The 27,571-nt window shown below is 35.8% G+C and overlaps 1 protein-coding gene across 2 annotated transcripts in view; it reads left to right on the top strand.

Moving 5' to 3' along the window:
• Window positions 1-26,674, top strand: part of LOC145673018 (ubiquitin-protein ligase E3C) — a 57,742-nt gene extending 31,068 nt beyond the window's left edge. For both annotated transcript variants that reach the window (XM_081742325.1, XM_081742326.1), the window contains exons 10-18: window positions 1,069-1,274; window positions 2,776-2,965; window positions 4,738-4,971; window positions 12,752-12,996; window positions 16,875-17,087; window positions 18,588-18,716; window positions 21,356-21,482; window positions 25,289-25,419; window positions 26,085-26,674. In XM_081742325.1, the coding sequence (XP_081598451.1) occupies window positions 1,069-1,274; window positions 2,776-2,965; window positions 4,738-4,971; window positions 12,752-12,996; window positions 16,875-17,087; window positions 18,588-18,716; window positions 21,356-21,482; window positions 25,289-25,419; window positions 26,085-26,252 (1,643 nt within the window). In that variant the 3' untranslated portion in view covers window positions 26,253-26,674. The remainder of the gene's footprint in view (window positions 1-1,068; window positions 1,275-2,775; window positions 2,966-4,737; window positions 4,972-12,751; window positions 12,997-16,874; window positions 17,088-18,587; window positions 18,717-21,355; window positions 21,483-25,288; window positions 25,420-26,084) is intronic.
• The last annotated feature ends 897 nt before the right edge of the window (window positions 26,675-27,571 follow it).

Here is a 27,571-nt window from a genome sequence, read left to right as displayed (position 1 = left end):
CCACTTAACTCTGTATTGTGATAGAATTAATAATTACTTTTACACTAGTAGCGCAAAGTTTTGTAACCCCATGGAAACACGATCTGATTTCTTTTTATTTATTTATTACGGTAGTATAATCATGGTGACACGGAATGACACTTTTTACTGATACTTTGAATGAGACATATCTACAAGTATACCTAGAAAGCGTTACATTCTTTGTTGTACATCAATATGCAGCATTGATTTATTTTATTAATTAGTGGGGACATGGTGGCTTAGTGGTAGAGCGCGTAATTTAGGTGCGTGGGATTACTTCTGGTTCGATTCTCGGTCAAGTAAGTTTGTGGTAGACAACATCATGCCCGTGGGTTTTCTCGGAGTATTCATGTTTCCTTCCACATTCTCATTCCACCAATTCTTTCATAATCATTCACTTGTTTTAATCATCGTCTCTCTTAGCCTAAAGGGCATAATTGTGAGATGTGAAACTGAAAGATTTCATTTTCGAATAAAGAGTGCGTATTGTGCTAATGCTGACTCTTCTGGGTGATATATATCGCATGTTCCTCGCATTCATATGGGATATAGGATTGAATAAATAGCGGATGTGTACTCGTTCTGGGTCTGAAATTTAAAACGGCAATTAAAATAAATAGAGTATGGTGGAACTCCGAAAGTTTTAATTTATTTAATTACAAGTATCTCCGTGAAAATTTTGGGGAATATATAATCCACACTCTCTTATTTCTCTTATTTTAACACTGCATTGTGAAATGAGCTATTCTATTAAAAATTAATAGCTGAAGAAAAATGTACTCTGCGTTCCACTTCATAACACATGTTGAAGTATATTAGGTACTGTGTTTCTCTACTCCACAAAATAGTTAATTTTTTCTTATCTTTATTTCATTTTTAATGTTTATATTTCACCATTTCATTTTTGTTTGATTTTATTTAGAAATATATTCATTTGAAAATAGGTTCTGGGACTCAATCAGTTAGATAATGTTGTTGCTAACACTAAAGGCCTGAGTTGTAGCTTTTCGTAATAGAAATATGTATATAATAGAAATATCTTCCCAGGAGGGACGCTACAAACGATGCCATTCCAGTTATCAGAGCTAGTGTCTTTAAGTCTCACCTTAAAAGAAGTCTGCTTAGGCTTAGTGGAGTTAGCGTTTCCTGATTCTCGACCGAGTGTAAGAGACGATTATCATACAGCAGTGCATGGAAGGGACAAGCCGTCTCCAAGTACTCAGGATACACAGATGTGGTCTCATCTGTTTAAGGTGAGTAACTGATACATCTTAAATAACAAAGATGAGAGTTGTAAAGTAGAAAGATGGTGGTACCGGATTCTTTTTTACTGTTGTCCAAAAGTTCAATATAACTAATATATGGAAAAATATTTTGATAATGAAGTGTCAGAAATATAAATACCGTATTGTACTTAAAGTAAGTAATAAAGGTTTCTTCTCGTCCTTTGGTTAAATGTTTTGATAGATATTTAAAGGTGAATAATTAATGACCATTGACTTAGGACATTTCATAGTAAGAGAAAATTATGTCTTCGCTACTACGTATGACCCTTACTTTTTTGAGTAAAAGTAATTCAAGCCACCATAATATACCAAAGGATAACTTTGGGGTATATTAAGATACGTTATACAATACAGTATACTAATTATACTGTCACTTGTTAACAGTTCTTATTTTTTTGAAACGTATTTGTCTCAAGTTCATCTGGGACAATTAATCTTATCGTGAAGTAAATAAATGTGTTTCTGTTGCGTAGAATTTATAGAAAAAAGAAAATGCGTTTTAATATACAGTATCGCTCAAAAGTTTTCGAACACCTCCAGATTTTTGTAAGCATCTACTATGATCCCTTTATTTTGGCACGAGAACTTTACCGCCCTGCGTGAGAGGTACTCCTGCCTATAGCATCAAATTTGACGATAATTGAATGGAGGTCTGAGAGGTACTGTAGATGATATGTCAAATCATAATTATTAAAATTCAAACTAAACAAGACAATTTGATATAGATATTGCATAGTATAAACAGAAATGTGGAGGGTGAGGCAGATATTAGTTTTGTTTTTAAAGTATAGACATAGAGGGTCAATAAAGTGACAAAAAATTTGAAAGAGAAAGTAGTTTTCGAAATCTTGCAGTTCGTTGTAGCTTGTTGATATACTAACATTTAAAACGAAAAAAAAAAAAAAAAAATGAAAAGTGCTTACGATTGTTCCGTATGTTCCATTGTTGCTCGTTGAAATAGTGACGACGAGCATTACATATACGCTTCCAATGAGAGACAACTGAACAGAGAAGGATATATATTGACCGTCCTAAATATTTTTCAAAGAATGGCTTTTTTTTAAACTTTTTTAAAGCCAGCATATCTATAAGGTATAGATAACTGCGTCTTTTTGGTTCAATTTTAAGAATTATAAATTGACATATCATGTCCAGTACCTCTCAGAGCTCATTTCAGCTGTCGTTAAATTCTATGCTTTAGGCAGGAGTACATCTGATGCAAGATGATAAAAGTTTTCGTGCCAAAATAATATGATCACAATAAATGCTTGCAAAAATCTGTGGTGTTCGAGAACATATGCGCGGTACTGTATATATATATATATGTAACGAGGTGTATAGCCTCATAGACTTTAAAATCTCTAATTGTTTAAATGACAACATATTCTAATAGGACTAAGTAAAAGCTGTAATTAATGTAGAATTCTATTTTGTATCTCCTATTCAGAAAGTGTTATTTTATTTACAGGTAACGGTTGGTTTAGTGAGACAGCTACATTCAAGAGATATTAGACGTCCTTTCTGTCCAGAGGACCATTGGATATCAAAGCAAGTTATTATTCCTTTGGATAAACCCTCAGATTTTTCGTTACGAAGAAGTAGATTGCGCACATACAGGCCATTCCAAGGATTGCGAGCGTTTACGCGAGAAGAATTAGGTAAGTTTAATTATGATTTAACTTAAGATCAGTATTTTAGGAGTGAATACCTACGTATCACGGCGTGACTTACGTGAGCGAAGCTGAAAGCAAGATTAAGGTATTAATATTTGACTACCTGTTTACAGTGATGAGAATTCTCGTAATATGGTGCAAGTGGAAGTGCATTAAGAAAACCAGTAGTTTTAAAATCGACAAATTGCCTGCACAGTTTAACACAAGTAGACATCTATCAGGGTGACGCACAGACTAAGATGTTTTCCGTTTATTATCAAGATAAGACTCTAAAAAGTGAAGCAAAATAAAATATTAGACATGATAAACGGAGAAATAATGAAATTTATATCACACCAATTCTATCCAGCAAAGGGCCTATCCGGTTTACCGTAAGGACCAGACTGTCACGTGATCACGTCAAAAGTCACGTTGCGTGTTAAATCGAATCTGAAGGTTCCAAATCCAGATGTGAGATATTTCAAGCACGTAACCTCAGCCTGGGCTGCCCTAGGTAATTCGAAGAAGATGCATATACTTAATAATTGTTGACGATGTTCTACCCATATTTACCTTACGTGCTATACAGCGTTTCTAAGCTCTTCATTATGTTTTTGCAATAAGCTTTCAATTAGCCATCTCCCTCCTTTGATTATTGAGATAAGTGGAGAAATTATTTTTTCACTGATTTTCCATTGATATTAATGTTAATGTTACGTGTGTTTTGTAAGTGTTCCATGCATTTTAGGACAATTTGCTTTTGGAAGATAGAATGTACATAGTCTCTTCTGCATTTGACCTGAATTTCAGCCTGAATCTCCATCAAAGTCTGTTCACATCATTGCAACCGGATAGGCTCTTATATTATATACAAGTTGAAGTCGACCCCGCGTCTCTGGCTTTCTGTACTGATACGTTAACCATACACTACCTAGTCCTCTTCTTGAACAGGTAGACATTGGGTTGTCCAAGCATCCATGTGGTCTGAGTGAGCACCGGCTCTTAAAAGTGAAAGAATGTATTGCTGTTCAGGAAACGGACTAAATAACGTTGTGGTTAACGCATTTGGCACGATAAGCCGAAAACCTAAATTCGATTCTCAGTCCGTTCGTGCATTTTTTCACTCTTTGCGTATAAAATAAAATAGATAAACAAAATTGAATTTTAAATTAATAGATACATCGGTTGAAATCTATCTGACAATCAACTTAATTAACATTTTCAATAAGAGGGAGATTTCTCTACCAAGCCAGTCTCGTTGAAGTTAGTCGTAGCATTTGTTTCTCAACCTCGGAGCACCTGTCGGACATGACAGAATGGCGTATCTAATCTCTTGAGACTTCCTCGCGTTCCATCTCAGCATTGAAGACCGCATTACACCCACCTTAGTTGGCTATACTAGCAAACAACTACCAACATTTCATTTTATTTCCGTTACGTTGGATCATGCAATTATACTGCTGTTCGGAAAACGAAGGGAGGACCTACACGTGTTAGATAGGTAGGTTATAATTCAGTGATTGAGTGGTGTAAAATTAGAGAAGTGTTTTATATTAACTGACTTCTGAAGTGTATTTTCAATATTTCAATGTGCTAAATATTATCCAAGATGAATAGAATTGGTTATAAGTGAAAATGAAAGATGTCAGTTGATATTTTTAACACGTACATTATACTTAAGAGTTCTAAGATTCATTTACTTGTTAATGAATTAAACTTTTACCTTATTTTTCTTAAGAAAATCATGCATAACTGAGTGCCGCTTTTATTTTAAATAGAGGAAGGACCACCGCTGTCGACAAAAGAAGTGCGGACGATGACCATACTGCGTGAGCTTCCATTTCTTGTAGGATTTCAAGAGCGAGTGCTTGTATTCCAAAATCTAATCATGAAAGATAAAATGGAGCATCAGGGAGAGCGTAGTCATTTTTTACAGGGACCCTTTATACAAGTAACGATTAGAAGAAATTATTTGTATGAAGATGCTTACGAGAAATTGTCTCCTGAGAATGGTAAGTTACTTTTTTTTTTTTTTTTTTTTATCATTTATTCTTGTGTTACACAAAGGGTTAGTATAATGTCAGAGCCCTCCCCACTGGTCTAGTAGCTAGCACTTGTGACTTTGGTGCTCGTAGTCCCTGGTTCGATTCCAGACGAGAGAGCACAAAAGAATTTCAAAATTATTAACTACTATTAATCATCCGTCTGCTTTAGCCTAAAGGGCCTAAAGTTACCTTATTTATGTTTATATGTTTTATTTTTATTGCCAATTGCCTATCTCTACTTTTATACATTTTTGATCTACTATTGATTAATTTTATCGTGTCGGACCCGTGGTCATAATTGTCGTCTTTAAGATTATACACATCTATAAAATTGGCATAGATATCAATTTGATAGAAATCTAAATGAGTGATTCCATTTCAAATCGTCCAGGGTGGTCCACACGACTGTCTCAGATTTAGTTCATTTTTTAAAATAAGAAACTACATACAAAATTATTAGACCCATATTTTTTCTTTTTGCTGAAAAAAATTTTTTCTTCGATATACAGCCTTCCAAAATGGCTGCCCTCCTCTCAGATTGCTCGAAAAACTGAAAAACATGTCAAATTAAAAATTTTATTGTAGAGAAACGAGTGTACTTAGTAACGTAATCGCAATAGCAGGAAGAGTATAAGGTTGTATGTTTCGTTGGAGGGCCAAAATTCGTCTATTGGTCCAATAGGAATCGCGTAATTCACTCGCAATGTTGCCAACTTTGATGAAATTTTTGCTAACTTCAAACATTTTTTTTTCTGTCCTCACGAGCAATATTAACCATCTGCTTCTAGCATCGAAATCTACTCCATAAGGTCTCTTGAAAATGTAAAGGACTTACGTTTCTGATTATTACATCCCACGTTATAGCATGATGAAAAGCTGAAAATTGCATTAAGACGCCATGTTTGGACGCCATTTTCTCAAAAACCCCACCTTTTAAAAATCTGAATTTTTTACATGTATTGGAGAAGTACCTAAGTATTTAAAATCCGTTAACCGTTCATGCGGCTGCAGCCCCTAACATTCGCAATTAATTATTGAAATTTCGATTTTTGTACTTGCAATGTAAATATTTCGTATGGGCATTTAGGTCCTATACCCAAGGCGATTTGAAAGGGAGTATGAAAATTTTGAGAGTAGAATCCTGACATCAAATCCAGTAGAAAAGTTCCTATAAACATGAGTCGAATTCCGCTTCGTTTTCGAGTTACAGGGTTTCCAACTCGGGATCCAAAATCGGTTCGGGACAATAGAAAATGAAATATATATTTCGCGTTAAATCAGAAACTGTGTGTTAAAGCTTTGATAAAGTTCAGAAAGTTGATCTGTATCAATATGATGATTTTTACGTGCGTTGCAATTCAGTTGGCAGTGTTGCGAACTTGCTAGAACTTTTATTTGTTTCCAAATGATACTACGTGGATTTTATTTGATATTTGGTATTCATTACTGATTGCCAACATCACACGAAACACAATTTTCCCTCATATCACCACAGTTTTCGACAACTTACATGTATTTCATTAAAAGGTTTTATCTCGTGCGTTATTGATAGTTTGTGTGATTCGGTGTCGTGAACATCGTCCTAGTGTTCTCTGAAACCATGAAAAATTGTTTACACTGGTAGCATGACATTGTAGTGCACTAGTTAAGTGTTTGTGTGAATAACAATGGGGAAGTCCTATTACAGTAAGGACCGTATTAAATGTGTTGATTATGCTAAAGGTCGTAAGGTGATTGTGCACAGAAAGAATTCTAGACAAAAAATTTATCTTGCGGTAAAATATATGGATTGCGTACAGCGTGTCAGCCTAAACGTACTATTAGGGGAGGATGATTATTTGTGTCTTGTACACAAGGCTATTTGAAAGGCAGTATGAAAAATTTTGAGATGTGAATCCTTCACCGTAGTCTAGGTTTCACCGATAACGGCCGTTTTAATGGGGACACATTCATGTTTAGCATGTTATGGTTAATGGTTTCCAAATCTACATTCAGAGGAACAAATTCTTTATCTTGCTGGTGCATAATTTCATATTTACATCTTCTTTCGTGATCACCAATATATCACACACTTTCACGTTGTTCACGGTAAATATTCAAAGCACCCTTTACACGAATAATCATCCTCTCCTAATACTACGTTTTGGCAGACGCGCTGTACGCAATACATATATTTTACCGCAAGATAAAATGTTTGTCAAGAATTCTTTCTGTACACAATTATCTTATGCCTTTTAGAATCATCAACACATTTAATACGGTCCTTACTGTAATACACTGAGAAAAAAATTGTAGGTGGTAACTTAAAAAGATAGGTTACATGCGTAATTCCTGTATTTTTTGGACAACGTACAGCAGACGTATAACTGAAAATGCATGTTTTATAATACTTTCTGTATAAGTGTTCCATCTATACGTACTTTCTGTATGAAATAATGTAGGTGCTCAGGATCTCAGATACAAATGGACGTATATAACATATAACTGGCGAAAGTAACATAAGTATATACATGTGATATACGGAAAACTGTTAGATGTCAGACATCCTGCAACAGCATGATGTAACATCTAAGGGCAGTGCCTATGTAGCATACGGATAGCGTATACTCCGTACTGATTTCTATAGTAAGCAAGAGGATACCGTATATTTGTACAATATACTGCTGTACGGAGAACGGATTTTTCTCTGTGTAGGACTTCCCCATTGTTATTCACATAAACACTGTAACTAGTGCACTACAATGTCATGTTACCAGTGAAAACAATTTTCATGGTTCCAGAGAACACTAGGACGATGTTCAATACACCGAATCTCGTAATAAACTGTTTCGTGGTTGCAGCAGAACTTCTTGATTAAGTTCGAACTTGATGCGTGGAGTTACGAGAGGTTTTGCGATAATAAAAAATATTTTTCTTCTTCATCTTTATTATTATTATTATTATTATTATTATTATTATTATTATTATTTTATTATTATTATTACAACTTACACAGACGTAGTTTTTATTCGACATTTTGGTTTTACTAATGATGGCATACATCAAGTGAAATTCACACGTAATGTTGCAAACTATCAATAACGCATGAGATAAACCTTTTAATGAAATACGTGTAAGTTTTCGAAAACTGTGGTAATGTGGGGAAAATTATGCTTCATGTGATGCTGGCAATCATTAATGAATACCAAATATCAAATAAAATCCACGTAGTGTCTTTTGGAAACAAATAAAAGTTCTAGCAAGTTCGCAACACTGCCAACTGAATTGCAACGCACGTAAAAATCATCATATTGATACAAATCAACTTTCTGAACTTTATCAAAGCTTTAACACACAGTTTCTGATCTAACGCGAAATATATATTTCATTTTCTATTGTCCCGAACCGATTTTGGATTCCGAGTTGGAAACCCTGTAACTCGAAAACGAAGCGGAATTCGACTCATGTTTATAGGAACTTTTCTACTGGATTTGATGTCAGGATTCTACTCTCAAAATTTTCATACTCCCTTTCAAATCGCCTTGGGTATAGGACCTAAATGCCCATACGAAATATTTACATTGCAAGTACAAAAATCGAAATTTCAATAATTAATTGCGAATGTTAGGGGCTGCAGCCGCATGAACGGTTAACGGATTTTAAATACTTAGGTACTTCTCCAATACATGTAAAAAATTCAGATTTTTAAAAGGTGGGGTTTTTGAGAAAATGGCGTCCAAACATGGCGTCTTAATGCAATTTTCAGCTTTTCATCATGCTATAACGTGGGATGTAATAATCAGAAACGTAAGTCCTTTACATTTTCAAGAGACCTTATGGAGTAGATTTCGATGCTAGAAGCAGATGGTTAATATTGCTCGTGAGGACAGAAAAAAAATGTTTGAAGTTAGCAAAAATTTCATCAAAGTTGGCAACATTGCGAGTGAATTACGCGATTCCTATTGGACCAATAGACGAATTTTGGCCCTCCAACGAAACATACAACTTTATACCAGGGTGTCTACTGGTCATGAAAGTCATGAAAGTCATGAAAAAGTCATATATTTTGCTTAGTGGTCATGAAAGCCATGAAAAAGTCCTTTATTTACCCAACTGGTCATGAAAATCTGAAATCTCAGAGTATATTTTTATACTTCATACTTTTATACCTCATACTGCATGTACTGAAACAGTTGTATCAGGTCAGTAATTGTGAGAATTTCCCCCACCAGTTAGTACTTTACTGTCTTCCTAGCTGCTTCCCATTTCATCTTCTAGTCTCTGTAATATAGTAACAACTTTTTACTGTCCAACTTTCTGATCTGCTATTTCTTTACTTCTAAGAAATGTAAAATGTGTATTTTTGGGCCTTTAGACTTATGCAAATAATATTATTCGTTTGAGTTTGCAGATTTTAAATTTGATGATTTATTTTTTTAAAACGAATTTCTTTTATAATTTGTTTTGTCTTTGGGCAGTTCTCAGTGCTTAATTTCAGACAAATTTCTGCTAGATGGATAATTATACTCAGAATTAGAACTTCAAATACAGTTGATTCACTGGTAAGAGCAGGCCCGTATTTAGGTAAGTGCTATTCTGTGCTCGAGCACAAGGCGGCAGAATTTTAGATTCTTTCTTTAAGATTCACAATAAGTGATATTTAAGACTAGCAACCGGCATAGTTCCGATGCACCACTGATGGTAGGGGTTTATTATTACTAATGGTAAATTTTTACCGCCATGATCATGAAAATTTGAACAAAAAGGTCATGAAAAGTCATGAAAAAGTCATGAATTTACTTTCTGGTATTCCAGTAGACACCCTGTATACTCTTCCTACTATTGCGATTACATTACTAAGTACATTCGTTTCTCTACAACAAAACTTTTAATTTGACATGTTTTTCAGTTTTTCGAGCAATCCGAGAGGAGGGAGGCCATTTTGGAAGGCTGTATATCGAAGGAAAAATTTTTTTCAGCAAAAAGAAAAAATATGGGTCTAATAATATTGCATGTAGATCCCATATTAAAAAAATAAATGAAATCTGAGACTATGATGGGGACCAATTGTGGTTTGCCTGGACGATTTGAAATGGAATTGGTCAAATATATAATTCAGAGCGCTTGATTGCTCACTAAATTACCAATTTTAGACAGGTAAACGTGACCGTCGTGCACAACTTTTTATATTGCTACTGTGTAGGATACTGTGTGAAATTGATATTCAGAAGCACTTACATGTATATAAAAAAAGATGCTCAAACGACAAATGATGTACTTTGTTACTCTAAAATATTGGATCTCATTGAGAAATATATGTGATTAAGTTTCATCAGAAAATACTCAATTTATTGTAATGAATGGATGAATTTACATAAAGTTAAAATTAGAATACAGGCTGTTCGTTTAATACGATAACATAATGGTGAAAATAGATTTGAAATTCATACTGATACCCACACACAAACATACACGTCATGTCGAGAAATATCGTGAGCAACAAGAGAATTTATTTACTTTGTGTAATTTAAGCTAGAACATTTGCACTATTGAAATGTGTCATTATTCTGTACCTATAATCTATGATTGATTATGTTAACGGATGCTTATCTCTTCTCGGGGCGCGGTGGATCAGTGGTAGAGCGTTCACCTATGTTGCATGGGGTCCTTGGTCCGATCCCAGCTCGCGTCAGGTGAGCTCTGTGGTAGATCGTATGCGTGGATTTTCACGGGGTTCTCCCGTCTCACTTTCTTCATTTCACCATTTCCTTCATTTCTCATCACCGTCTCCTTTAGCCTAGCTGGCATTATCGTGGGATGTAAAACTTAAAGTTTTCATTTTTTCATTTTACGTATCTCATCTCTCCATCTACTGATTTGCTGTTCTAATTATTTACTCCCATGCATATAGCATTCAATGTGCAATAACTGTAGAAACTGCATGTTCAGATTATATTTGAGTCTAAATGAATAAGTTCTATTTCGAGAGCTATCTCGTGATTATGTAGTTAGCGTACGTCTTTGGCGCGGGTTAGGCGGGTTCAATTTCCGTAAGAAGTTTATGTGGTTCGTGCTCTACGTTAAGCTGTAAGTTCACGTCTCATATAACCTTGGTAATGAATGGAACGCTAAACCCCAATCAATCAACTAAATTTTATTTCGATTGAGTACCAGGTTATTTGTATCTGCTTAAAATCCAAACCCTGTTCTTGACCAAGGAAACTCTTACGGAAGGGTCCCAACTTGCACCACCGAGTTATGGAATTTCCGACTGGTCCATTGAACTCGCGAAGCGTATTCGACTCATAATATCATAACATCATCTTAAATCTAGCATTAAGAAGCTAGTCGAGTGTGTTATCTTATAAAAGAGAATGTAGTAATTTTCATTTGCTGTTTTGCATTCATCCTTGGTAATAAGAAATTAGTGTAGATTTTTTAACATTTAGGATGAATAGCATGAAAGTTGATGAAAAATTAGGAAAAGAATAATAAAAGAAGAATATATATTCCCTGCACATTCAGATATACATGATATAGGAAAATGTAATTAATATATATAGTTTACAAAGACATTTCTATACACTTTCCTTTAGCCTTCCATTCCTGATTTATCAGTTTCCATGTTATTCACCTTCTTGTTAGTTTAAACCTAAATCACTTCTTTCTCCCAACAGCCTACTTCTCGTCGGATCAGGGGCCACTTTTACGATTATGTACTTCCTGAGAGAGAAAGAATGACAGTTGAGAGAGGAGTGTTAGCGACAGTGCGTTCATTTTCCGTTCCTTGCCCAAATGTAATGACGTTATTAATGTGTGAATTCTTCATAGTGCACTTCCATACAATCCTGTTTAACAACCAATGCCTCCTGATGGTCTGAGTACCCCAGACTGTTGTCGGACGTTTACAGAGTTCGTGACGTTAGATGCGTGATTTTAGTCATCCTTGATTTGTTTTAATTTTAAGTTTAGCGTACCTTTAAGCAGTGAAGCTATATGAGACATGAACCTACAGTTTAACGTGAGACTCCAACCACATGAGCTCCACCGGAAATCGAACCGGAGTCTCCCACACTAAAGGCGCATACTCTCAACTGTTTATCCATGAGAAGCTCTTTAGTCCATCCTTGACTTGTGTTGCTGAAGTGAGTTCCCACCAGACGTCAAAGTAGACACGTCATTAGCATCACCCGAACAAAGTTAATTGTAGTTTTTAAAGATATTAAACCAAAAGAAAATAGTTAAGAAAACATTACATCTGTATATTATGAAAAAAAAAAAAAAATTACATTTATATGTTGTTGTCACACTTTGTATTCCTTTGTGATTTTATGAGTAGGTATCGTTGCCAGCAATTGATGTTCATTCATGAGAAATAATTACTAATCAATCGTAAAAATTCTACTTTAACTATCTATCTATCTATCTATCTATCTATCTATCTATCTATCTATCTATCTATCTATATATATATATATATATATATTAATTCTCTAGAAAATCATTGCAATTTATTACTTCTTATATCAGTTCATAAAAAATCTCTAAAGTTTATTGTATGCATTTTCATCCATATTCTGTGATTGTTTGTAAGCAAGGATTTTACTTTAACAGATGTCGAATAAAAAGCGTGGATGTGAAATACCAAATTATATTTCTGATTTTTAATGGTAAATTTTCGTACACGCATTAATACGAAATGTTCAGAATTTCACAAGGTCTGCTACATAAAAATTGTTATTTGAATCCCGTACTTTTATTCTTACAGAACCGGAATTAAGGCTGAAGATGCGTGTCCAGCTTGTAAATGTTGTTGGTATGGACGAAGCAGGCGTAGATGGTGGAGGTATATTTCGAGAATTCCTGTCAGAATTACTGAAGACTGCCTTTGATCCAAATAGAGGTTTTTTCAGGTTAACGAAAGATAATATGCTATACCCCAATCCAAATGTTCATCTCCTGGTAGAAGACTTCCCGAAGCATTATTATTTTATTGGAAGAATACTGGGGAAGGTAAGTTAAAAATAAATAAAATTATCAATTTAGTTAAAAGATATATATTTAAAAAATATAAACAGGGAAACCAGGGAAATATAATTTTAAAGCAACGATTATGAGGGATAACCAATGGAAAATATTCCTCGGAAATCATCATCACCGTCTCCTTTAGCCTAACCGGCATAACCGTGGGACATAACAAAGATTTCATTTCATTTTTCAAATATCTAGGATCAAAATCAACAGACCAAAACCATATCTACGAAGAAATTAAGTGCCAACTGAAAGGAGAGAAGTTGTGTTATTCATTTCAAAATACTTTGTCTTTGCGAATTCTGTCGAAGAATTTAAAGCTTAAAGTATGTAAAATGATAATCATGCCTGTTGTGCTGTATTGTTGCGAAATATCGTCGGTTACTCTGTAGGAAGACTGAAAGTATTTTGAGATCCTGAGGCAAATATTCGGACCCAAGAGGAACAGGAATGGAGAATGGCGGAAACTTTATAATGATGAACTGCATAATATATGCCGTCTATCAAACATTGTTAGAGTGAAGTCTAGGAGGCTCAGATGGCCAGGTGATGTAACCAGAATGAAAGAAAGTAGGAGTGCTCTCAAAATTTTAACTGGAAATCCAGTCGGAAAACGACAATTAGGAAGACTTAGGCACAGATGGGAGGACAGTATTAAGATGAATCTCGCAAAAATAGAAATACAAAGTAGAAACTGGAACCGGTTGGCTAAGAATAGAAGTCAGTCGTGAGCTTTTGTGAACGCGGCATTGAACCTCCAGGTTACACAGGTCATAGAATGAGTGAGTTAGTTAGCTATTCATTATAGCAAGAATCAGTTAAATTATGCAATAAGTATGCTGCTGTGATTGCGAAGTGTTACTTGATTCAGCCCTTAAATTCTAGAGTTTACCGTTTGTCTGTTTTTAATACAAATTATCTATTTGCAGAGACAGAAGTTAATAAAATAATTTGAAGTCCAAATTTAGATTATTCGTCATAAAATTCTGTCGATTGCCATATCTTATATATTTTTCCTTTCTTTCTCAAAACTGAAATTCCACGTATAGTCTTGGTAAACGTAACACAAAATTACAAGAACATCGGACATATTAATGTGGCAGCATAAACTTATAAATAGAATACCTTATTTTCATGAAGTCTGCACAACATATTAATGATTAACATAATATAGACATAACATACAGCAAAGAGTACAAATCACAAGTCAACGAACAATTTAATACCAATGCTTTCGTAAATTCTACATGATTACAATTTTCCATAAAATATTTGTGCATTAAAATCTGATCTGTAACATTGCAACCTTTAGTGGGCAAATCTACACTTGATTGTACTCATATTGCAGTCAAGAAACAAAGAGTTGCGGGAGCAGGATTACATCTGTCACCTACTATGATAAACAACTAAATTTAACACGCTTTCATGAAATCAATTGGTTATATTTTCTCCTTTCTCCCCCCACCCTTGTCAGATGGATTTATCTCTTCTGCATAATTGTAAAAGTGTTATACCTCTGGTCGGATAATACCCGCTACATCCAGAAATTTCCAGTCTTACAAATAAATACAGGGCGTTCCAACATGATCTTTCCAACTTTGGTCGCGTATAAGTTAGAAATGGAGACAAATAAAAAGTTGCTGTTTGCGGCATAATGTTCACACACACCTATAGTTTTACTAGCCGTTTAACATAGTTCAGTGTGTGCGCAATCTAAGGATATCTAAGCAATATTCCAGTTCCACACATGTCTAGCCTAGCATGTCCTCCGTAACGTGTTCAAGTGCTGCGCCGATGCGAGCTTGCAGGTCTGGCACTGGAATCTTGTAGACTGTGATGTTTGCCCTATAAAATGGAAATCCAGATAGAGTAAGCATTACATTGGATAGTCATTGATCGAATATTTCGTCCGAGCATTAACGACGAAACAAGTTATCGCTAGAGTAATAGCTTATTTCACCGCTAACAACAAGTAGGCAAAGATTCAAACAACAACCTTAAACTTACAAATAGGATAAAGCTTCAGCATCATTTAAACTGAAAGAGAACATAAAACAATAAAGTATTTGTATCAATATATTGCACCATGCACAACACTATGGAGGCACACAAGGCAACAATACTCAATCTGACACTATATGATGATCATAAAATAAGTGCTCTATTTTCAAATCATATTATATTTACATTAATTTTTACAGTAAGGAAACAATTTTTAAGAAACTAAGATATGTAGATAACTAATACAAATGAAATATACGATGGATTCACATAATTGCAAAGTTTAATATGAATTGTCCCGAGCAGCTGAAGTACAGAGCTTCTCTTGATCATATATCCGGCGCCAAAGTGCTGATTACATCATGCATTTCCTTTGTCCCTGCTGCTCACGTGAATCCCACCTACCAGACTGACGTAAGTACATGTGGGACTGTGATTGGTTGCTCGCGGCGGCCAAGGCCGGCGACTGCTCTCGTCTGCTTTGCTGCAGATATATCCGTTATGAGAACATACAACGATTAGTTGCGCTATGCGCAAGGAAATAGCAGCCTTTAAAATAAAATGATCAAATGTCTGAGCTGGGCACACCAAAAATAATGCACAAATAAGTTTATTACAAGACCACATCCTTCGCAAAGCCTAAAGAAGAAAAATCTAGTGGGGTGATATTTGGAGACTTTGGGGACCAAGCAATGGGTCCTCCTTAATCAATACAACAACCTGAAAATGTGTTGTCCAGAGCCCTCCTAACGATCGCGGCTCAGTGAGAAGGGGCTTCATCCTGCTGCAGTAGGACGTCAGGTTGCAGGTTTTCGACCTGTGGAAATGCAAATTGTTCCAACATGTCCAGATAAACAGTCGCAATAATTGATGCCTCTGTAAGAAAAAATAGTCATGATGCAGACCACACGTTTACCTTTGGACCGTCGCGCACAATTTCCCGGCTTACCTGGGATTTTTCTGAGACCCATATCCGCACATTGTGTCGTTTTACCATCCGGACACATGAAAACACGCTTCGTCTGAGAACATCACCTTTGTCAGAAAGTCTTGTTCCTCGATGCGATTTAGAATCTCAGTTTCAGATGCTTTGCGCTTTGACCTGTCATCAGATTGAAGTGTATGCAGCACCTGCAACTTGTTGCATGCAAAATCAGTCGCTGTGCACCGTGGTCGATGGTAGCTACAACTGTCGAGACGCTTGACGGACTGATTTGGTTAGGCTCCAGAGAAATGCCTGTTCCATCCGTTCCACATCTGCTTCACTCATGTTCGGATGTCCAGAACTCGTTCTCTTCACGGCACTTCCAGTTTCCTTGAACTTCGTCACTGGCGGATGGTCGGACGTGATGTGAGTGTGCATCTGTAATGCATCCGGAAGTTCCGCTGGACGTGGGTGGCAGATTTGTTCTCTGTTCATACTCTGTGCCATCTCCTGAGGAGAGAATGGGGTATTTTTTTCAATGTCTCACCTGCAAAGACAAAAACAAAAGAAATTAGAGAAGAGAGATTTGTTGGAAGTGTTGGTATAGAACAAAACTTAAGGTGTATGTGAACATTATGCCGTAAATCGCATCTTTCTATCTATCCCCATTTCTGACTTATAAGTGATCAAAGTTGAAAAGATCATTTTGGAACATTTTATGTATTTTCAATTGCCAGACAAGTGCTAAGAAGAGTGATTTGAATAGAGATTTTGACAGTTTGTATTGTACTAGTATGTTTTTTTCTAAAATCTGGTGAGAAATAGTATTTGACACAGGCTGTAAATAAAATATATACTTGTAAAGCTTGTAAAATGCTGCAATTAATTCTATTATTATTACTATTATTATTATTATCATCTTTTTTCATTGCAGGCGATATATGAAAACTTGCTAGTAGAACTACCGTTTGCAGAGTTCTTTTTATCGAAAATTGTTGGAAGACATTCAGATGTTGACGTACATCACTTAGCCTCTTTGGACCCAGTCATGTATCGCAACTTATTGTATTTAAAGAGTTACGATGGAGACGTGACTGATCTCGGTCTGGATTTTACAGTAGTGAATGATGAACTAGGAGAAACAAGAGTAAGTACTAATGTGCATCGGATGCACCAAAAACCCGGTTCATACGCTAACTTCGTTAGAGTAAAGGTATGGAAAAAATATAAGGAGAGGAAAGTTGTTAGAAATTGGTGAGTTTCAATCTAGAATGGTAAAATGTTCCCAATCGCATTAGTCATTTGGGCTTCATATTGGTAAGGCGTTCTATGTGAAATGAAAAAGCAACGTTGTTCGTTAAGCAGGCTCTTTCCTTGGGCCTTCACCATATCAAAAATACAGCATTATTGGGAAACAGTTTCGAGGTGTTCTAGGTTCCTCCATTCGAGGTGTTCTAGGTTCCTCATTCGATGTGATCTAGTTTCCTTCATTTGAAGTGTTCTAGGTTCCCCCATTCGATGCGATTTAGGTTCCTCCATTCGAATTGTTCTAGGTTCCCCCATTCGATATGATCTTGGTTCCCCCATTCGAAGTGTTCTAGGTCCCTCCATTCTACGTGTTCTAGGTTTCCCCATTCGAAGTGTTCTGGGTTCCTTCATTCGAGGTGTTTTAGGTTCCTCCATTCGAGGTGTTTTAGGTTCCTCCATTCTAAGTGTTCTAGGTTCATCCATTCTAAGTGTTCTAGGTTCCTCCATTCTAAGTGTTCTAGGTTCCTCCATTCGATGTGATTTAGGTTCCTCCATTCGAATTGTTCTAGGTTCCCCCATTCGATGTGATCTAGGTTCCTCCATTCTAAGTGTTCTAGGTTCCTCCATTCGAAGTGTTCTAAGTTCTCTAGGTTCCTCCATTCAGTGTTCTGGGTTCAGAATTATGACATTTATACCTAAAACCATCTACGTAATTTGATGATATTTACCTAAATGCTTTTTCGAAATGAAGTCCTTTTTAAAAAGTCAAATTTTCGATTCCTTGTAACTTTTTTTTACTTGTTCGAAACGTCGTATGACGACCGTAGTATTGGACATGAAGATATTTTTGATGTGCATTACCCTGTCCGTCTCACTAGCTACGCTTGCTGTTGTAGAACCGCCAAAAATTTGGTTATTTTTCGATGTTTGTGATACTGTAGCGTTCTTAGTTTGTAACACTGCATAAGAAGTGTGGTATTATATTTTCGAAGTACGTGTAGATTTGAATGAGTAATAGCCTGACATAATGTCATTTGACAAAAAAAAAAAAAAAAAAAAAAAAAAAAAAAAGAAGCAACTTTTGGGTTGGTATCACGGAATATGCCAAATAATGTCCCGTTCATGATAGTTGCATGGTGCAAAATTTCAGCGTTGTTTGTCCATTAGTTTAAAAGTTACATCAAGATAAATGGTCTACACTGTCTAGATACCGTATGTAGAAAGTTGATAGGATGAATAGTAAATAAACATCATAACTATTAGCATTAACTTTGTTATAAGTACCAGGTAAAAATACTAAGTAAATATTCAAATAATTGTTATAATGTGAATATTAGTTGAAATTTTAAATTTTTATTTTATTTTATTTTTTTTTAAATTAATATATTTATTTTTTCAGGTGGAAGAATTAAAACCTGGAGGTTCAAACATAAGTGTAACGGCCAATAACAGGATAGAATACATACATCTCATTGCAGATTATAAATTAAATAGACAAATTCGAGCCCAGTGTAACGCTTTTAAACAGGTACGTATATTGTAAAGCAATACTGGAATCGAGATATGAATTTTACGTACTGAAATATAATAGATAATAATACGATAAGTCGCCAAATTATTTATATTTGAGAGGAGAATGGTAGGACAGTGGTAGAATGTTTACCTCTAATGTAAGTTCTTGGTTCGATTCTGGTATGAGTTCATGAAGGACCTTTTTTTTTTTTTTTAATAGGGGAAAGGGTCTTTCATCATGAACTTGCAGTTATCATCCATCCCCTTTAATCTAAGTGCATAATCGTTTTATTGTTGTATTACGTTATTGGAGATTAACGTTCCAAGTCTGTGTGAAATGTAGAATTGTAGACTCAGTATAATATGAATTCTAATTCACATTTTCTCTTTCGGGAATCTAGTATGGAACCTTTGTGTATAGAAAGTACGTGTTAGCTTACTGGGGAATCCAGTAGGAAATTTGAATTGAAATAAGATGTTCAGAGTGAATATAATGTATATAAAAGTAAAAAATATTACTGTAACAGTATTTATCGTAGAATAGATTATTTTATTCGAAGATACTCAGTTAACGTTTTCTATAGTACTCAAAAGCCTCTACTTTTTGTATATGTATCAAAATGTACATTGAGAAGTTCAGATGAAGCTATTTATGTTTGTTGTGCAGGTCAGAGGTTACGTCCCAAGTCTTGGCGATGCACTGTATCTTCCTAATTTTATGGGATACTCCCATTTAACATACTTCAATTTAAATTTCTTACATACTTTAACTTGAAAGGTGTAATTTTCTACTAGTATATGTTACGTAAAAATTAAAAATTAAGTATTTAGTGTTCTTTTCAAGGTTAATATTTAATTTATTTTAAATAAATACTGTGTGTATATATATATTAGGTGACCAGAAAAAATAAGTGGAAGTTAAAAATTACTTTCAACTTCTTAAGTAATTAATGTAAATTATTAGTGAAACGACTTAAATAGGGCGTCAGAGTGGTACAAGTTTCTGCAAAAGTTTGGGAATAACTACTACTGATTTGGACAGGATATCTGGTTTTATGTTAAGAACACGTGTCAAACGTGATCTTCAGTTGATCCAGAATATACGTAACTGTGATAAAGCTCTTTCTTAGTCCAGCCCAGTGAAGTCTTAGTAAGGTCAGGACTTCCTGTTGGCTACTCAAGTTGGGACAAGCATTTTCGGGAATATTTGTCAGAGACCCTGTTGTCATCAGTTCGGAATGGCAATGCCTAACGGGCCTTCGTTACATTATATCACGAGGTTCATGCACAGTTCGCCACTATTTATGCACCTGGTAACAGATCCTAATTATCTGCTAATTAACCCAATCCGGAAGTAGTGGGTTTATCAAGGACAAATCTAGACATGCTGAACAGCCGCTGGCGTCGAAAGTCGGCCAAGGAATCGGGATAATTAGGTTGAGTGGGGGCAGAGGTCTCTGTTTTATTCATGATATAACAATATTACAGCATGTTACAAAAATGGTATTAGTCGAAGAAAAAAAAAAGGTATTAGTCGGTGACAGCTCTCATGCAAAGAAAGTTCATTGCTTGTTTCAGTGTTTATGAACAAACATACAGAGTACAATAAAGAGAGCAGGTTAAGTCCTTCCAGTCTTAACGGTTCCAACTTATAACCGATCAGTAATCGAAAGATGATCACGGTTTATAAGTAATGCATATACATAGATTACACAAACAAAAATAAACACTATCCATATCACACTTGGCTAATTATCGATGATTGGTAATAGCCAATAGTCTGTCGATATAACTTCTATCTGATGATGTGAATTACATATTCACATCTCTTTACGATAGCCAAGTTACGTAATAAACAGTACTACACGACTACATGAATCAATACATTGTATTGTGTGCAGGAGAGTAGTTCATATGTTGTTCACGATTGTTAAATACTTTTACAGTATTTTCATACAGAAACATATCTTGGATTGAACTGTGCAATATAATACAGGGTATATACTGTACAATACAATTTATAATGTATGTACGTACCTTAGCAGGTCGTTAAACAGTAGCGTACACAGTAATGAACACAAAACACCAAAATAACATTCAGAGGAAAATTTCGCGTTTCAGTATGTGGTTGTTTATCAGAATTTCAGTTTTTCGTGAAGATGGTAGTTACGCGGATTTCGCTTCTGTAACTTGTTCTTAATCCACACATTCTCAACCAACTTTCTCATACCAAGTACAACTGGCCATTCTGTCGATCCCGCTCCACCTGTTCTTGGAATTTCATCTTCGTTTTTCTATGCAAATAAGTAGTCTGTTCTGCTCCCTCATCCACATCATTATGTCGGATTCCACTAATCTTATCTCGTGAATCATCAGATCATAACTTCCGTTAATGGTTGATTCATTCTCCTTTATTTCTGTGATGTCTCTTTTAGGTGTCCAACTGTTTCAAATTTGTGTGTCGAAGGTACAGGATAGAGGGGTGTTCAGGTTACAAGAGTTATAATAACTAGAAATCAATAGGAGTTTTTCTGGTTCTTAAAAAAAAAAAAATGTTTAAGTTGAAAGGTTTTACTGTATAAAGTTGTACTATTGCTATAGTATGATGGATGAGTGCTGGTTGTAATAAGCTTTCATTTAATTGTATTGGTTTAGGGATTAGCAAATGTTATTCCAATGGAATGGCTACAAATGTTCAATAACAAGGAAATCCAAGTTCTCATTTCTGGTGCTCAAATTCCAGTAGACGTTGAAGACCTTAAACAACATACGAACTATACCGGTAAGTACTTAAAAATTTGTCATTTTGCTTGTTTTCTCATGAATTCACGTAAAGAAAGAGTTATTTTGTATTTATTTTTTTATTATTTTTTAAATTGTATTTCATTTAAATCTCCAGTATTCTCGTCACAATTTATATTTTACATAAATAAAATGAGATTGTGTCGAAAGCTTTGAATCTGACATGCTTTGAATTTAAATGTAAAGAAAAAAGATCTGAAACTTGTAGCATCCTTTTTCTTTTGTTTATTTTATAGTGGTACAGATTACTGAAATCCGTCCATAATAAATTTTAACCGACCAATTCAACAAAAAAAGCAGAGTTCAAGAGATTGAAGAATAATCAGTAGACGCGGCCTGGTATTGTTTCAAAAGGTCCGCTGCTGCAAAACTGACCAATCACTAAAGCTTTGAGAAATGTAAGTAAACATAGTATTGGGAACGGAGCTTTCCTCTGAACACGATTTTCGTAAAATTTCAAAAGATTTGAAACAAAAGGCTCATGAAATGGTAAACTTCCTGATTTAATCAAGACTAGACTACAGTCAAATCACGCAGAGGGAAAAGATACAACTGCTAACTTTGACACTTTCGTCGTGGAGTAGAGAACATATTACCAATGAACTTAATGATAAATTTAATATAATTTAATGAACATAAGAATATGATTCCCTTATTGCATGCACGTCATAGAGAAGAGAGATATCAAGACATGATCCATCACATGGTTGGTTCTGTAGGCAATCAGAATTGCATGCTGAGGCATTGTTCCGAGTGTCCCTGTAACGAAAATTTGATGCGGCCTTCTTGAGGAAGTTACATATTATCAGTGGGTATTATTCGACAGAGCAGAAGTATTGAAAAGTAGTGGCACACTGGACGAGTTGGAAACTTGAAAAGTTCGTGCAACATTCACTTATTGAAAATTATTCATACGTAATTCAAGACGAAGCTCAAGGGTATTATTGGTCTAGTGATTCCTGTACCCTACACCCAGCAGTACTATATACTCGTCTTTGACCTGCAAACCTGTTAATTTTTAGTTTGTGTGTGGTATCAAATGACTTGGAACATGATGTTGCATTTGATCATGAAATTCAAAAAGCAGTAACTAGCTTTATAAAAGAACATTTTCCTAACACACAAATGTAAATTGCATTATGGTGGATGCGCTGGGCAGTAGAATAATTATAAAAAACTTAATTGGGACAAAGCGAACCAGTGCTGATCCAGATTTCAGTTCCATTTTTCATTTCACTGCAGAAAAGGCCATTTCTCCAATGAGCATCGCTGACATCAACACTAATTCATATGTTACATATGTTTACGATAACCATTGGTTTGTTGGATTAGTATTATCTAAAGATGAAGAGGAAAATTATGTTGAAGTGAAGTTGATGCACCTTTTTGATCCGGCTGCATCCTTTCACTGGTCTTGTAAAGGAAAAGAAGACGCGTGTCATGTTCCGATATCTAATATTATTTATTCTATTTGGTCTAGGAATTAATTCGTGCGGGTGGACAAGAGATGGCGCAACGAACGGAGCGTCCCACAGTTCCGTGTATCCACACATGTGTTGCAAACCCCTGTCATCGCGTATCGCTCGTAGTATAGGGCAGTGGATTAAAGCGTCAACAACACCAGTTTGTAGTTAAGTGAACATGGCGCAATTTGTGCCTGATAAAGTGTTTTTGCGGGGTGTCCTGCTGCATTACTTTAACATGCAGAAAAGTGCGACTGAAAGTCATCGTATTTTGGTGGAAGTGTATGGTGACCATGCTCTAGCTGAGCGAACGTATCAGAAGTGGTTTGCACGGTTTAGAAGTGGTGATTTCGGCTTGGCAGACCAAGAGCGAGCTGGACAGCCAAAAAAATTTCAAGACGAAGAATTGACAGCATTGCTCGAGCAGGATTCGTGTCAAACGCAGGAACAACTTGCAGCAGCATTAGGCGTTGATCAAACAACAGTCTCCAAACGCTTGAAAGCCATGGGAATGATTTAAAAGATGTCACATTGGGTTCCACATGAATTGAAAGACAGAGACGTTGAAAGACGAAAAACCATTTGCGAATTGCTGCTTCAACGACAGAGCAGAAAGGGGTTTCTGCATCGAATTATTACGGGTGATGAGAAGTGGATCCATTACGAGAACCCTAAACGAAAAAAGGCCTGAGTGAAACCAGGTGAACCAGGTCCATCACAACCAAAACGAGATATTCACTGTGCAAAGGTTATGCTGTGCATATGGTGGGATATGAAAGGTGTGGTGTACTATGAGCTGCTGCAACCGGGTGAAACTATGAATGGAGAACGTTATCGACGACAATTAATGCGTTTGAAGCAAGCTCTGGCCAGAACACGACCAGAATGGGAGAACAGACATGATAAACTTATTGTTCAACATGATAACGCTCGCCCACATGTCGCAAAACCGGTCAAAACCTATTTAGAAAATGTCGGATGGGAAGTTTTACCCCACCCGCCGTATTCACCAGACGTTGCTCCTTCGGACTACTACTTGTTCGATTGCATGAACAACGATTTGATTGGACAGCGGTTTACTTCTTCAGAAGATATCGAAACATGGGTCTCTGACTGGATCGCTTCCAAGGATGAGGACTTCTTTCGCCACGGAATCCGTACATTGCCTGACAGATGGGCGAAAGTGGTGGCTAGCGATGGACAATATTTTTCTTAAGGTATTTATGTATTTTGTGTTTGTACTACAGCTTCAATGTGTGCGTACCAACCGCACGAATTAATTCCTAGACCAAATACGTACGTACCCTGTATCAAAAGCACTGTACGATTATATTATTTTTCAGACAAGGAGGTTCAGTTTATGAAGGACCGTTGTAAAATTTATGTACGAAATTGTGTTTTTGATCTGTACTAGATGTTGATCCTGTCATTCCTATTTATAAGCTGTGTGTTCATGAAGGTACATCTTTCCAATGAAAAAATAGTAAAATAATAGTAAATACTGAGAATAACCCATTAATGTCTGTCATGTAGTCTTCATGGGTTACCACACATTCCAGTACAAATAAAACGTATTTATTGATTACTTGCGACTGTGTATTGGCACAGTATCGAAGAAATAGTATGCCAATATCTTGCTCGCCTCAATGGCAATAATACTTGACAGACAACACAAAGCCTTAGCAGTGTTAACAAGTACACGATATTTCATTAAAATCTGACTCGGTGGGTGACATTTCGAATTTTCTCTGAGTAATTTGACGTGGAATGTGCCTCACTTTAATCGTAAAGTTATGCGCGCCAACATGACTTCTGACCAAAATTTGCAGCCATGAAATTTCAGTCGCTGCGAACCCTTGCGATAGGCATTGAAATTAAACCCACCTTCAAAAGTAACAATTTACAAATGGTTTTGAGAATTACGCAACCTCAGGCAAGGTGTGTTCGTTGGGCCAGACCTGGACAATCTACAACTGCAATGGGTCCTGAAAATATTCCTGCAGTCGCATAAGATGAAATCCAAGGCCAGGCTATCTGAAGTCGGAGGAAAAACTGAAGATTGGGTCGGCAGCATACTCCTTCCTGACTTCCCTGAAAATCTCAGTGAAGGTAGTTCCTGTGAAAATCAAAGGGACAATAATTGTAGTTTTGTACAGAACAATTTGCTTTCCCCAAGTTTCCAAAGAATTACCGTTGATAATATCAGCTTAAGATGTTCAGTGCTCGGCCTTTAACTCATTCGTATAATAATAATAAAAATCCCGCACCGGTCTAGTGCTCTACTGTATTATGTATTAATGGTGATTTATGATTTTTATTGCAGGTGGATATGCTCCTGACCATCCAACCATTCGTGCTTTCTGGAAAGTGGTTGAGAATTTTACTGATCTACAAAAGCGTCAACTTCTTAAATTTGTAACTAGTTGTTCACGACCACCTCTTCTAGGGTTTAAGGTGAGTACATAGTAAACAAATGTAAGAAATGTTACCAATTAGTGTATATCTCCACCTCAAAAAGTCAGATACGGTGATATTTATGTCGGTGTGTAAACAAATTTAAAAAATGGATTTTGTAAGACATTACTGGTGTGCAGTGATGTTTCGCAGATGATGACAGCTACCCGAACGTGGAAGAGTATTATTTTTACTGGTAGATGATGTAGGATAAATATCAAATAAATAATAATCTACCTCTTCTGTATATCGGAACAATTTTTATTATTTCTTATTAATCCATTTGTGTATATAGGACCGGTCTAGATCTTTTCTTCACACCTGCTAAGGTTGTGAACCTGATTTACTTACGTTGTTAAGTTATTGCAGTAACAGGTTCACAACCGTAGCAGGTGTTGAGAAAGGACCACCTAGCGTGCGGTCCAATATGATGCACATAGATTAACCAGAAATTTGTTACGAGATACAGAGGTAAGTTTTTATTTATACAATGTTTTACTTGTTTCATTTTTATTGTAAAACGGGTCTTACTTAAAAAATAACCCATGTATATGAGTATATATAACTTATGATCCCACCTTGACGAACAATGTATGCATTCCATCAGATTTTGTTGTCCAAATTATTATCAGATTTTATTGTCTAAATCTCGGTGTATTTTTCAGGAATTGGATCCACCATTTTGTGTGCAGCACGCAGGACCAGGTGACAGATTACCAACAGCTAGCACGTGCATGAATCTCCTTAAGCTTCCAGAATTTCCAGATGAAATCACTTTGCGAAGTAAATTGTTGTATGCAATCCAAGCTGGTGCTGGGTTTGAGTTAAGTTAATGGTGTCAACGCAGCGGTTGAAAATTACTTGTGATACCTGTACATACTTTGTATGTATATAGTCTGTGGCTGTGCCGTATGGTTTTTCTCCTTGTTAATTGTATATGTGGTTTATACATTATAGATATGAATGTATTCTCCTTGTACAGTGTTGTGTTATTTCATACGTAACTTCTTTGACAGAGTTGAATATTCTAAAGAAATTGAAAATAAATTTTATGTTGATAAAAACGAAGGCGAAAACGTTTGCATATTTTGATTAAGCGGAGATATTTACTATTATTTATTTGTATTAAGTTCTCGTTCTGTAGAGGATGATTGTATAATTACTTAACGATTTGCCTTGAGTGCTCATGTACAGAAGTCTGCAAGACTAAGAGTATAATTTATTGAAATACAGAATCACAACTTGAACCACGATAGATTGTATTGTTTGTATTCGTTTGGTCACTAAATACTGTGAAACTTCCCTCCCTCTTCTGCTTTCCATAAACATTTCAACAGTTCGTGTAGAGCAGTGGGGCGTGCTTGCATTAGCAAATTAATATTGACATATGACATAAAGTATATATTGTTACTGTCTGAAGTTGGTTCAGAAGAATCATATTAAATACAGAACACGGAATTTCAAGTCTGAATTGAGTAACAAAATCAGTTTTGTTGGTTTTCTTTGAAATGAACAGTAGTCTCGTGAACTAGACTTAAAACTCCTTTTTATGAATTATCTTTTGAGATTATGTAAGTTCAGCATAACGAACGGACGAATTGAGCACATGAATATATACGAGATGTGTATTCAAAAGTATCGTACCTTTGGTTGGCAAAAATACATTTATTGATTTGGAAATCCGAAACACTAATCCCCTTGTTCAAAGTAGTTTCCTTGGTAATGCACACACTTCTCCCAGCGCTCCCGCCATTCTTGGAAATACTTCTGGAACGCAGTTTTTGGATTGGTGAGCAATCATGCCGTCGCATTCTGCATAATGCCTTCTCTTGATTCAAATCAGGTCCCTTTTAGTGGCATTTTCAACTTGGGAAATAACCAAAAGTCACACGGAGCCATGTCGGGTGAGCAGCGAGCTTGACGACACACAGGAATGTTGTTTGGCGATGAATGCCTGAATCAAATTTTGCGGACACACTCCTCATGCCCAAATTCTCGTTCAAAAATTGAATGTACCGATCCGATTGAATGGTTTCCGCTGGAGTATCGCCAAGCTTTTGGCAAAATTTGATGTAATATTGCTGCTCAAGTTTTTCTGTCAATTTACAAAGAAACTGAAATCCGACAACTGCAAACTACATAGCTTCAATCG

Source organism: Thermobia domestica, chromosome 16 (assembly GCF_964235325.1).
Source record: "Thermobia domestica chromosome 16, izTheDome1.hap1.1, whole genome shotgun sequence".
In the NCBI taxonomy this organism is placed as follows: Eukaryota; Metazoa; Arthropoda; class Insecta; order Zygentoma; family Lepismatidae; genus Thermobia; species Thermobia domestica.
The sequence above is the reverse complement of the archived record's forward strand: the minus strand, read 5'-3'. Positions and strand labels throughout refer to the sequence as shown.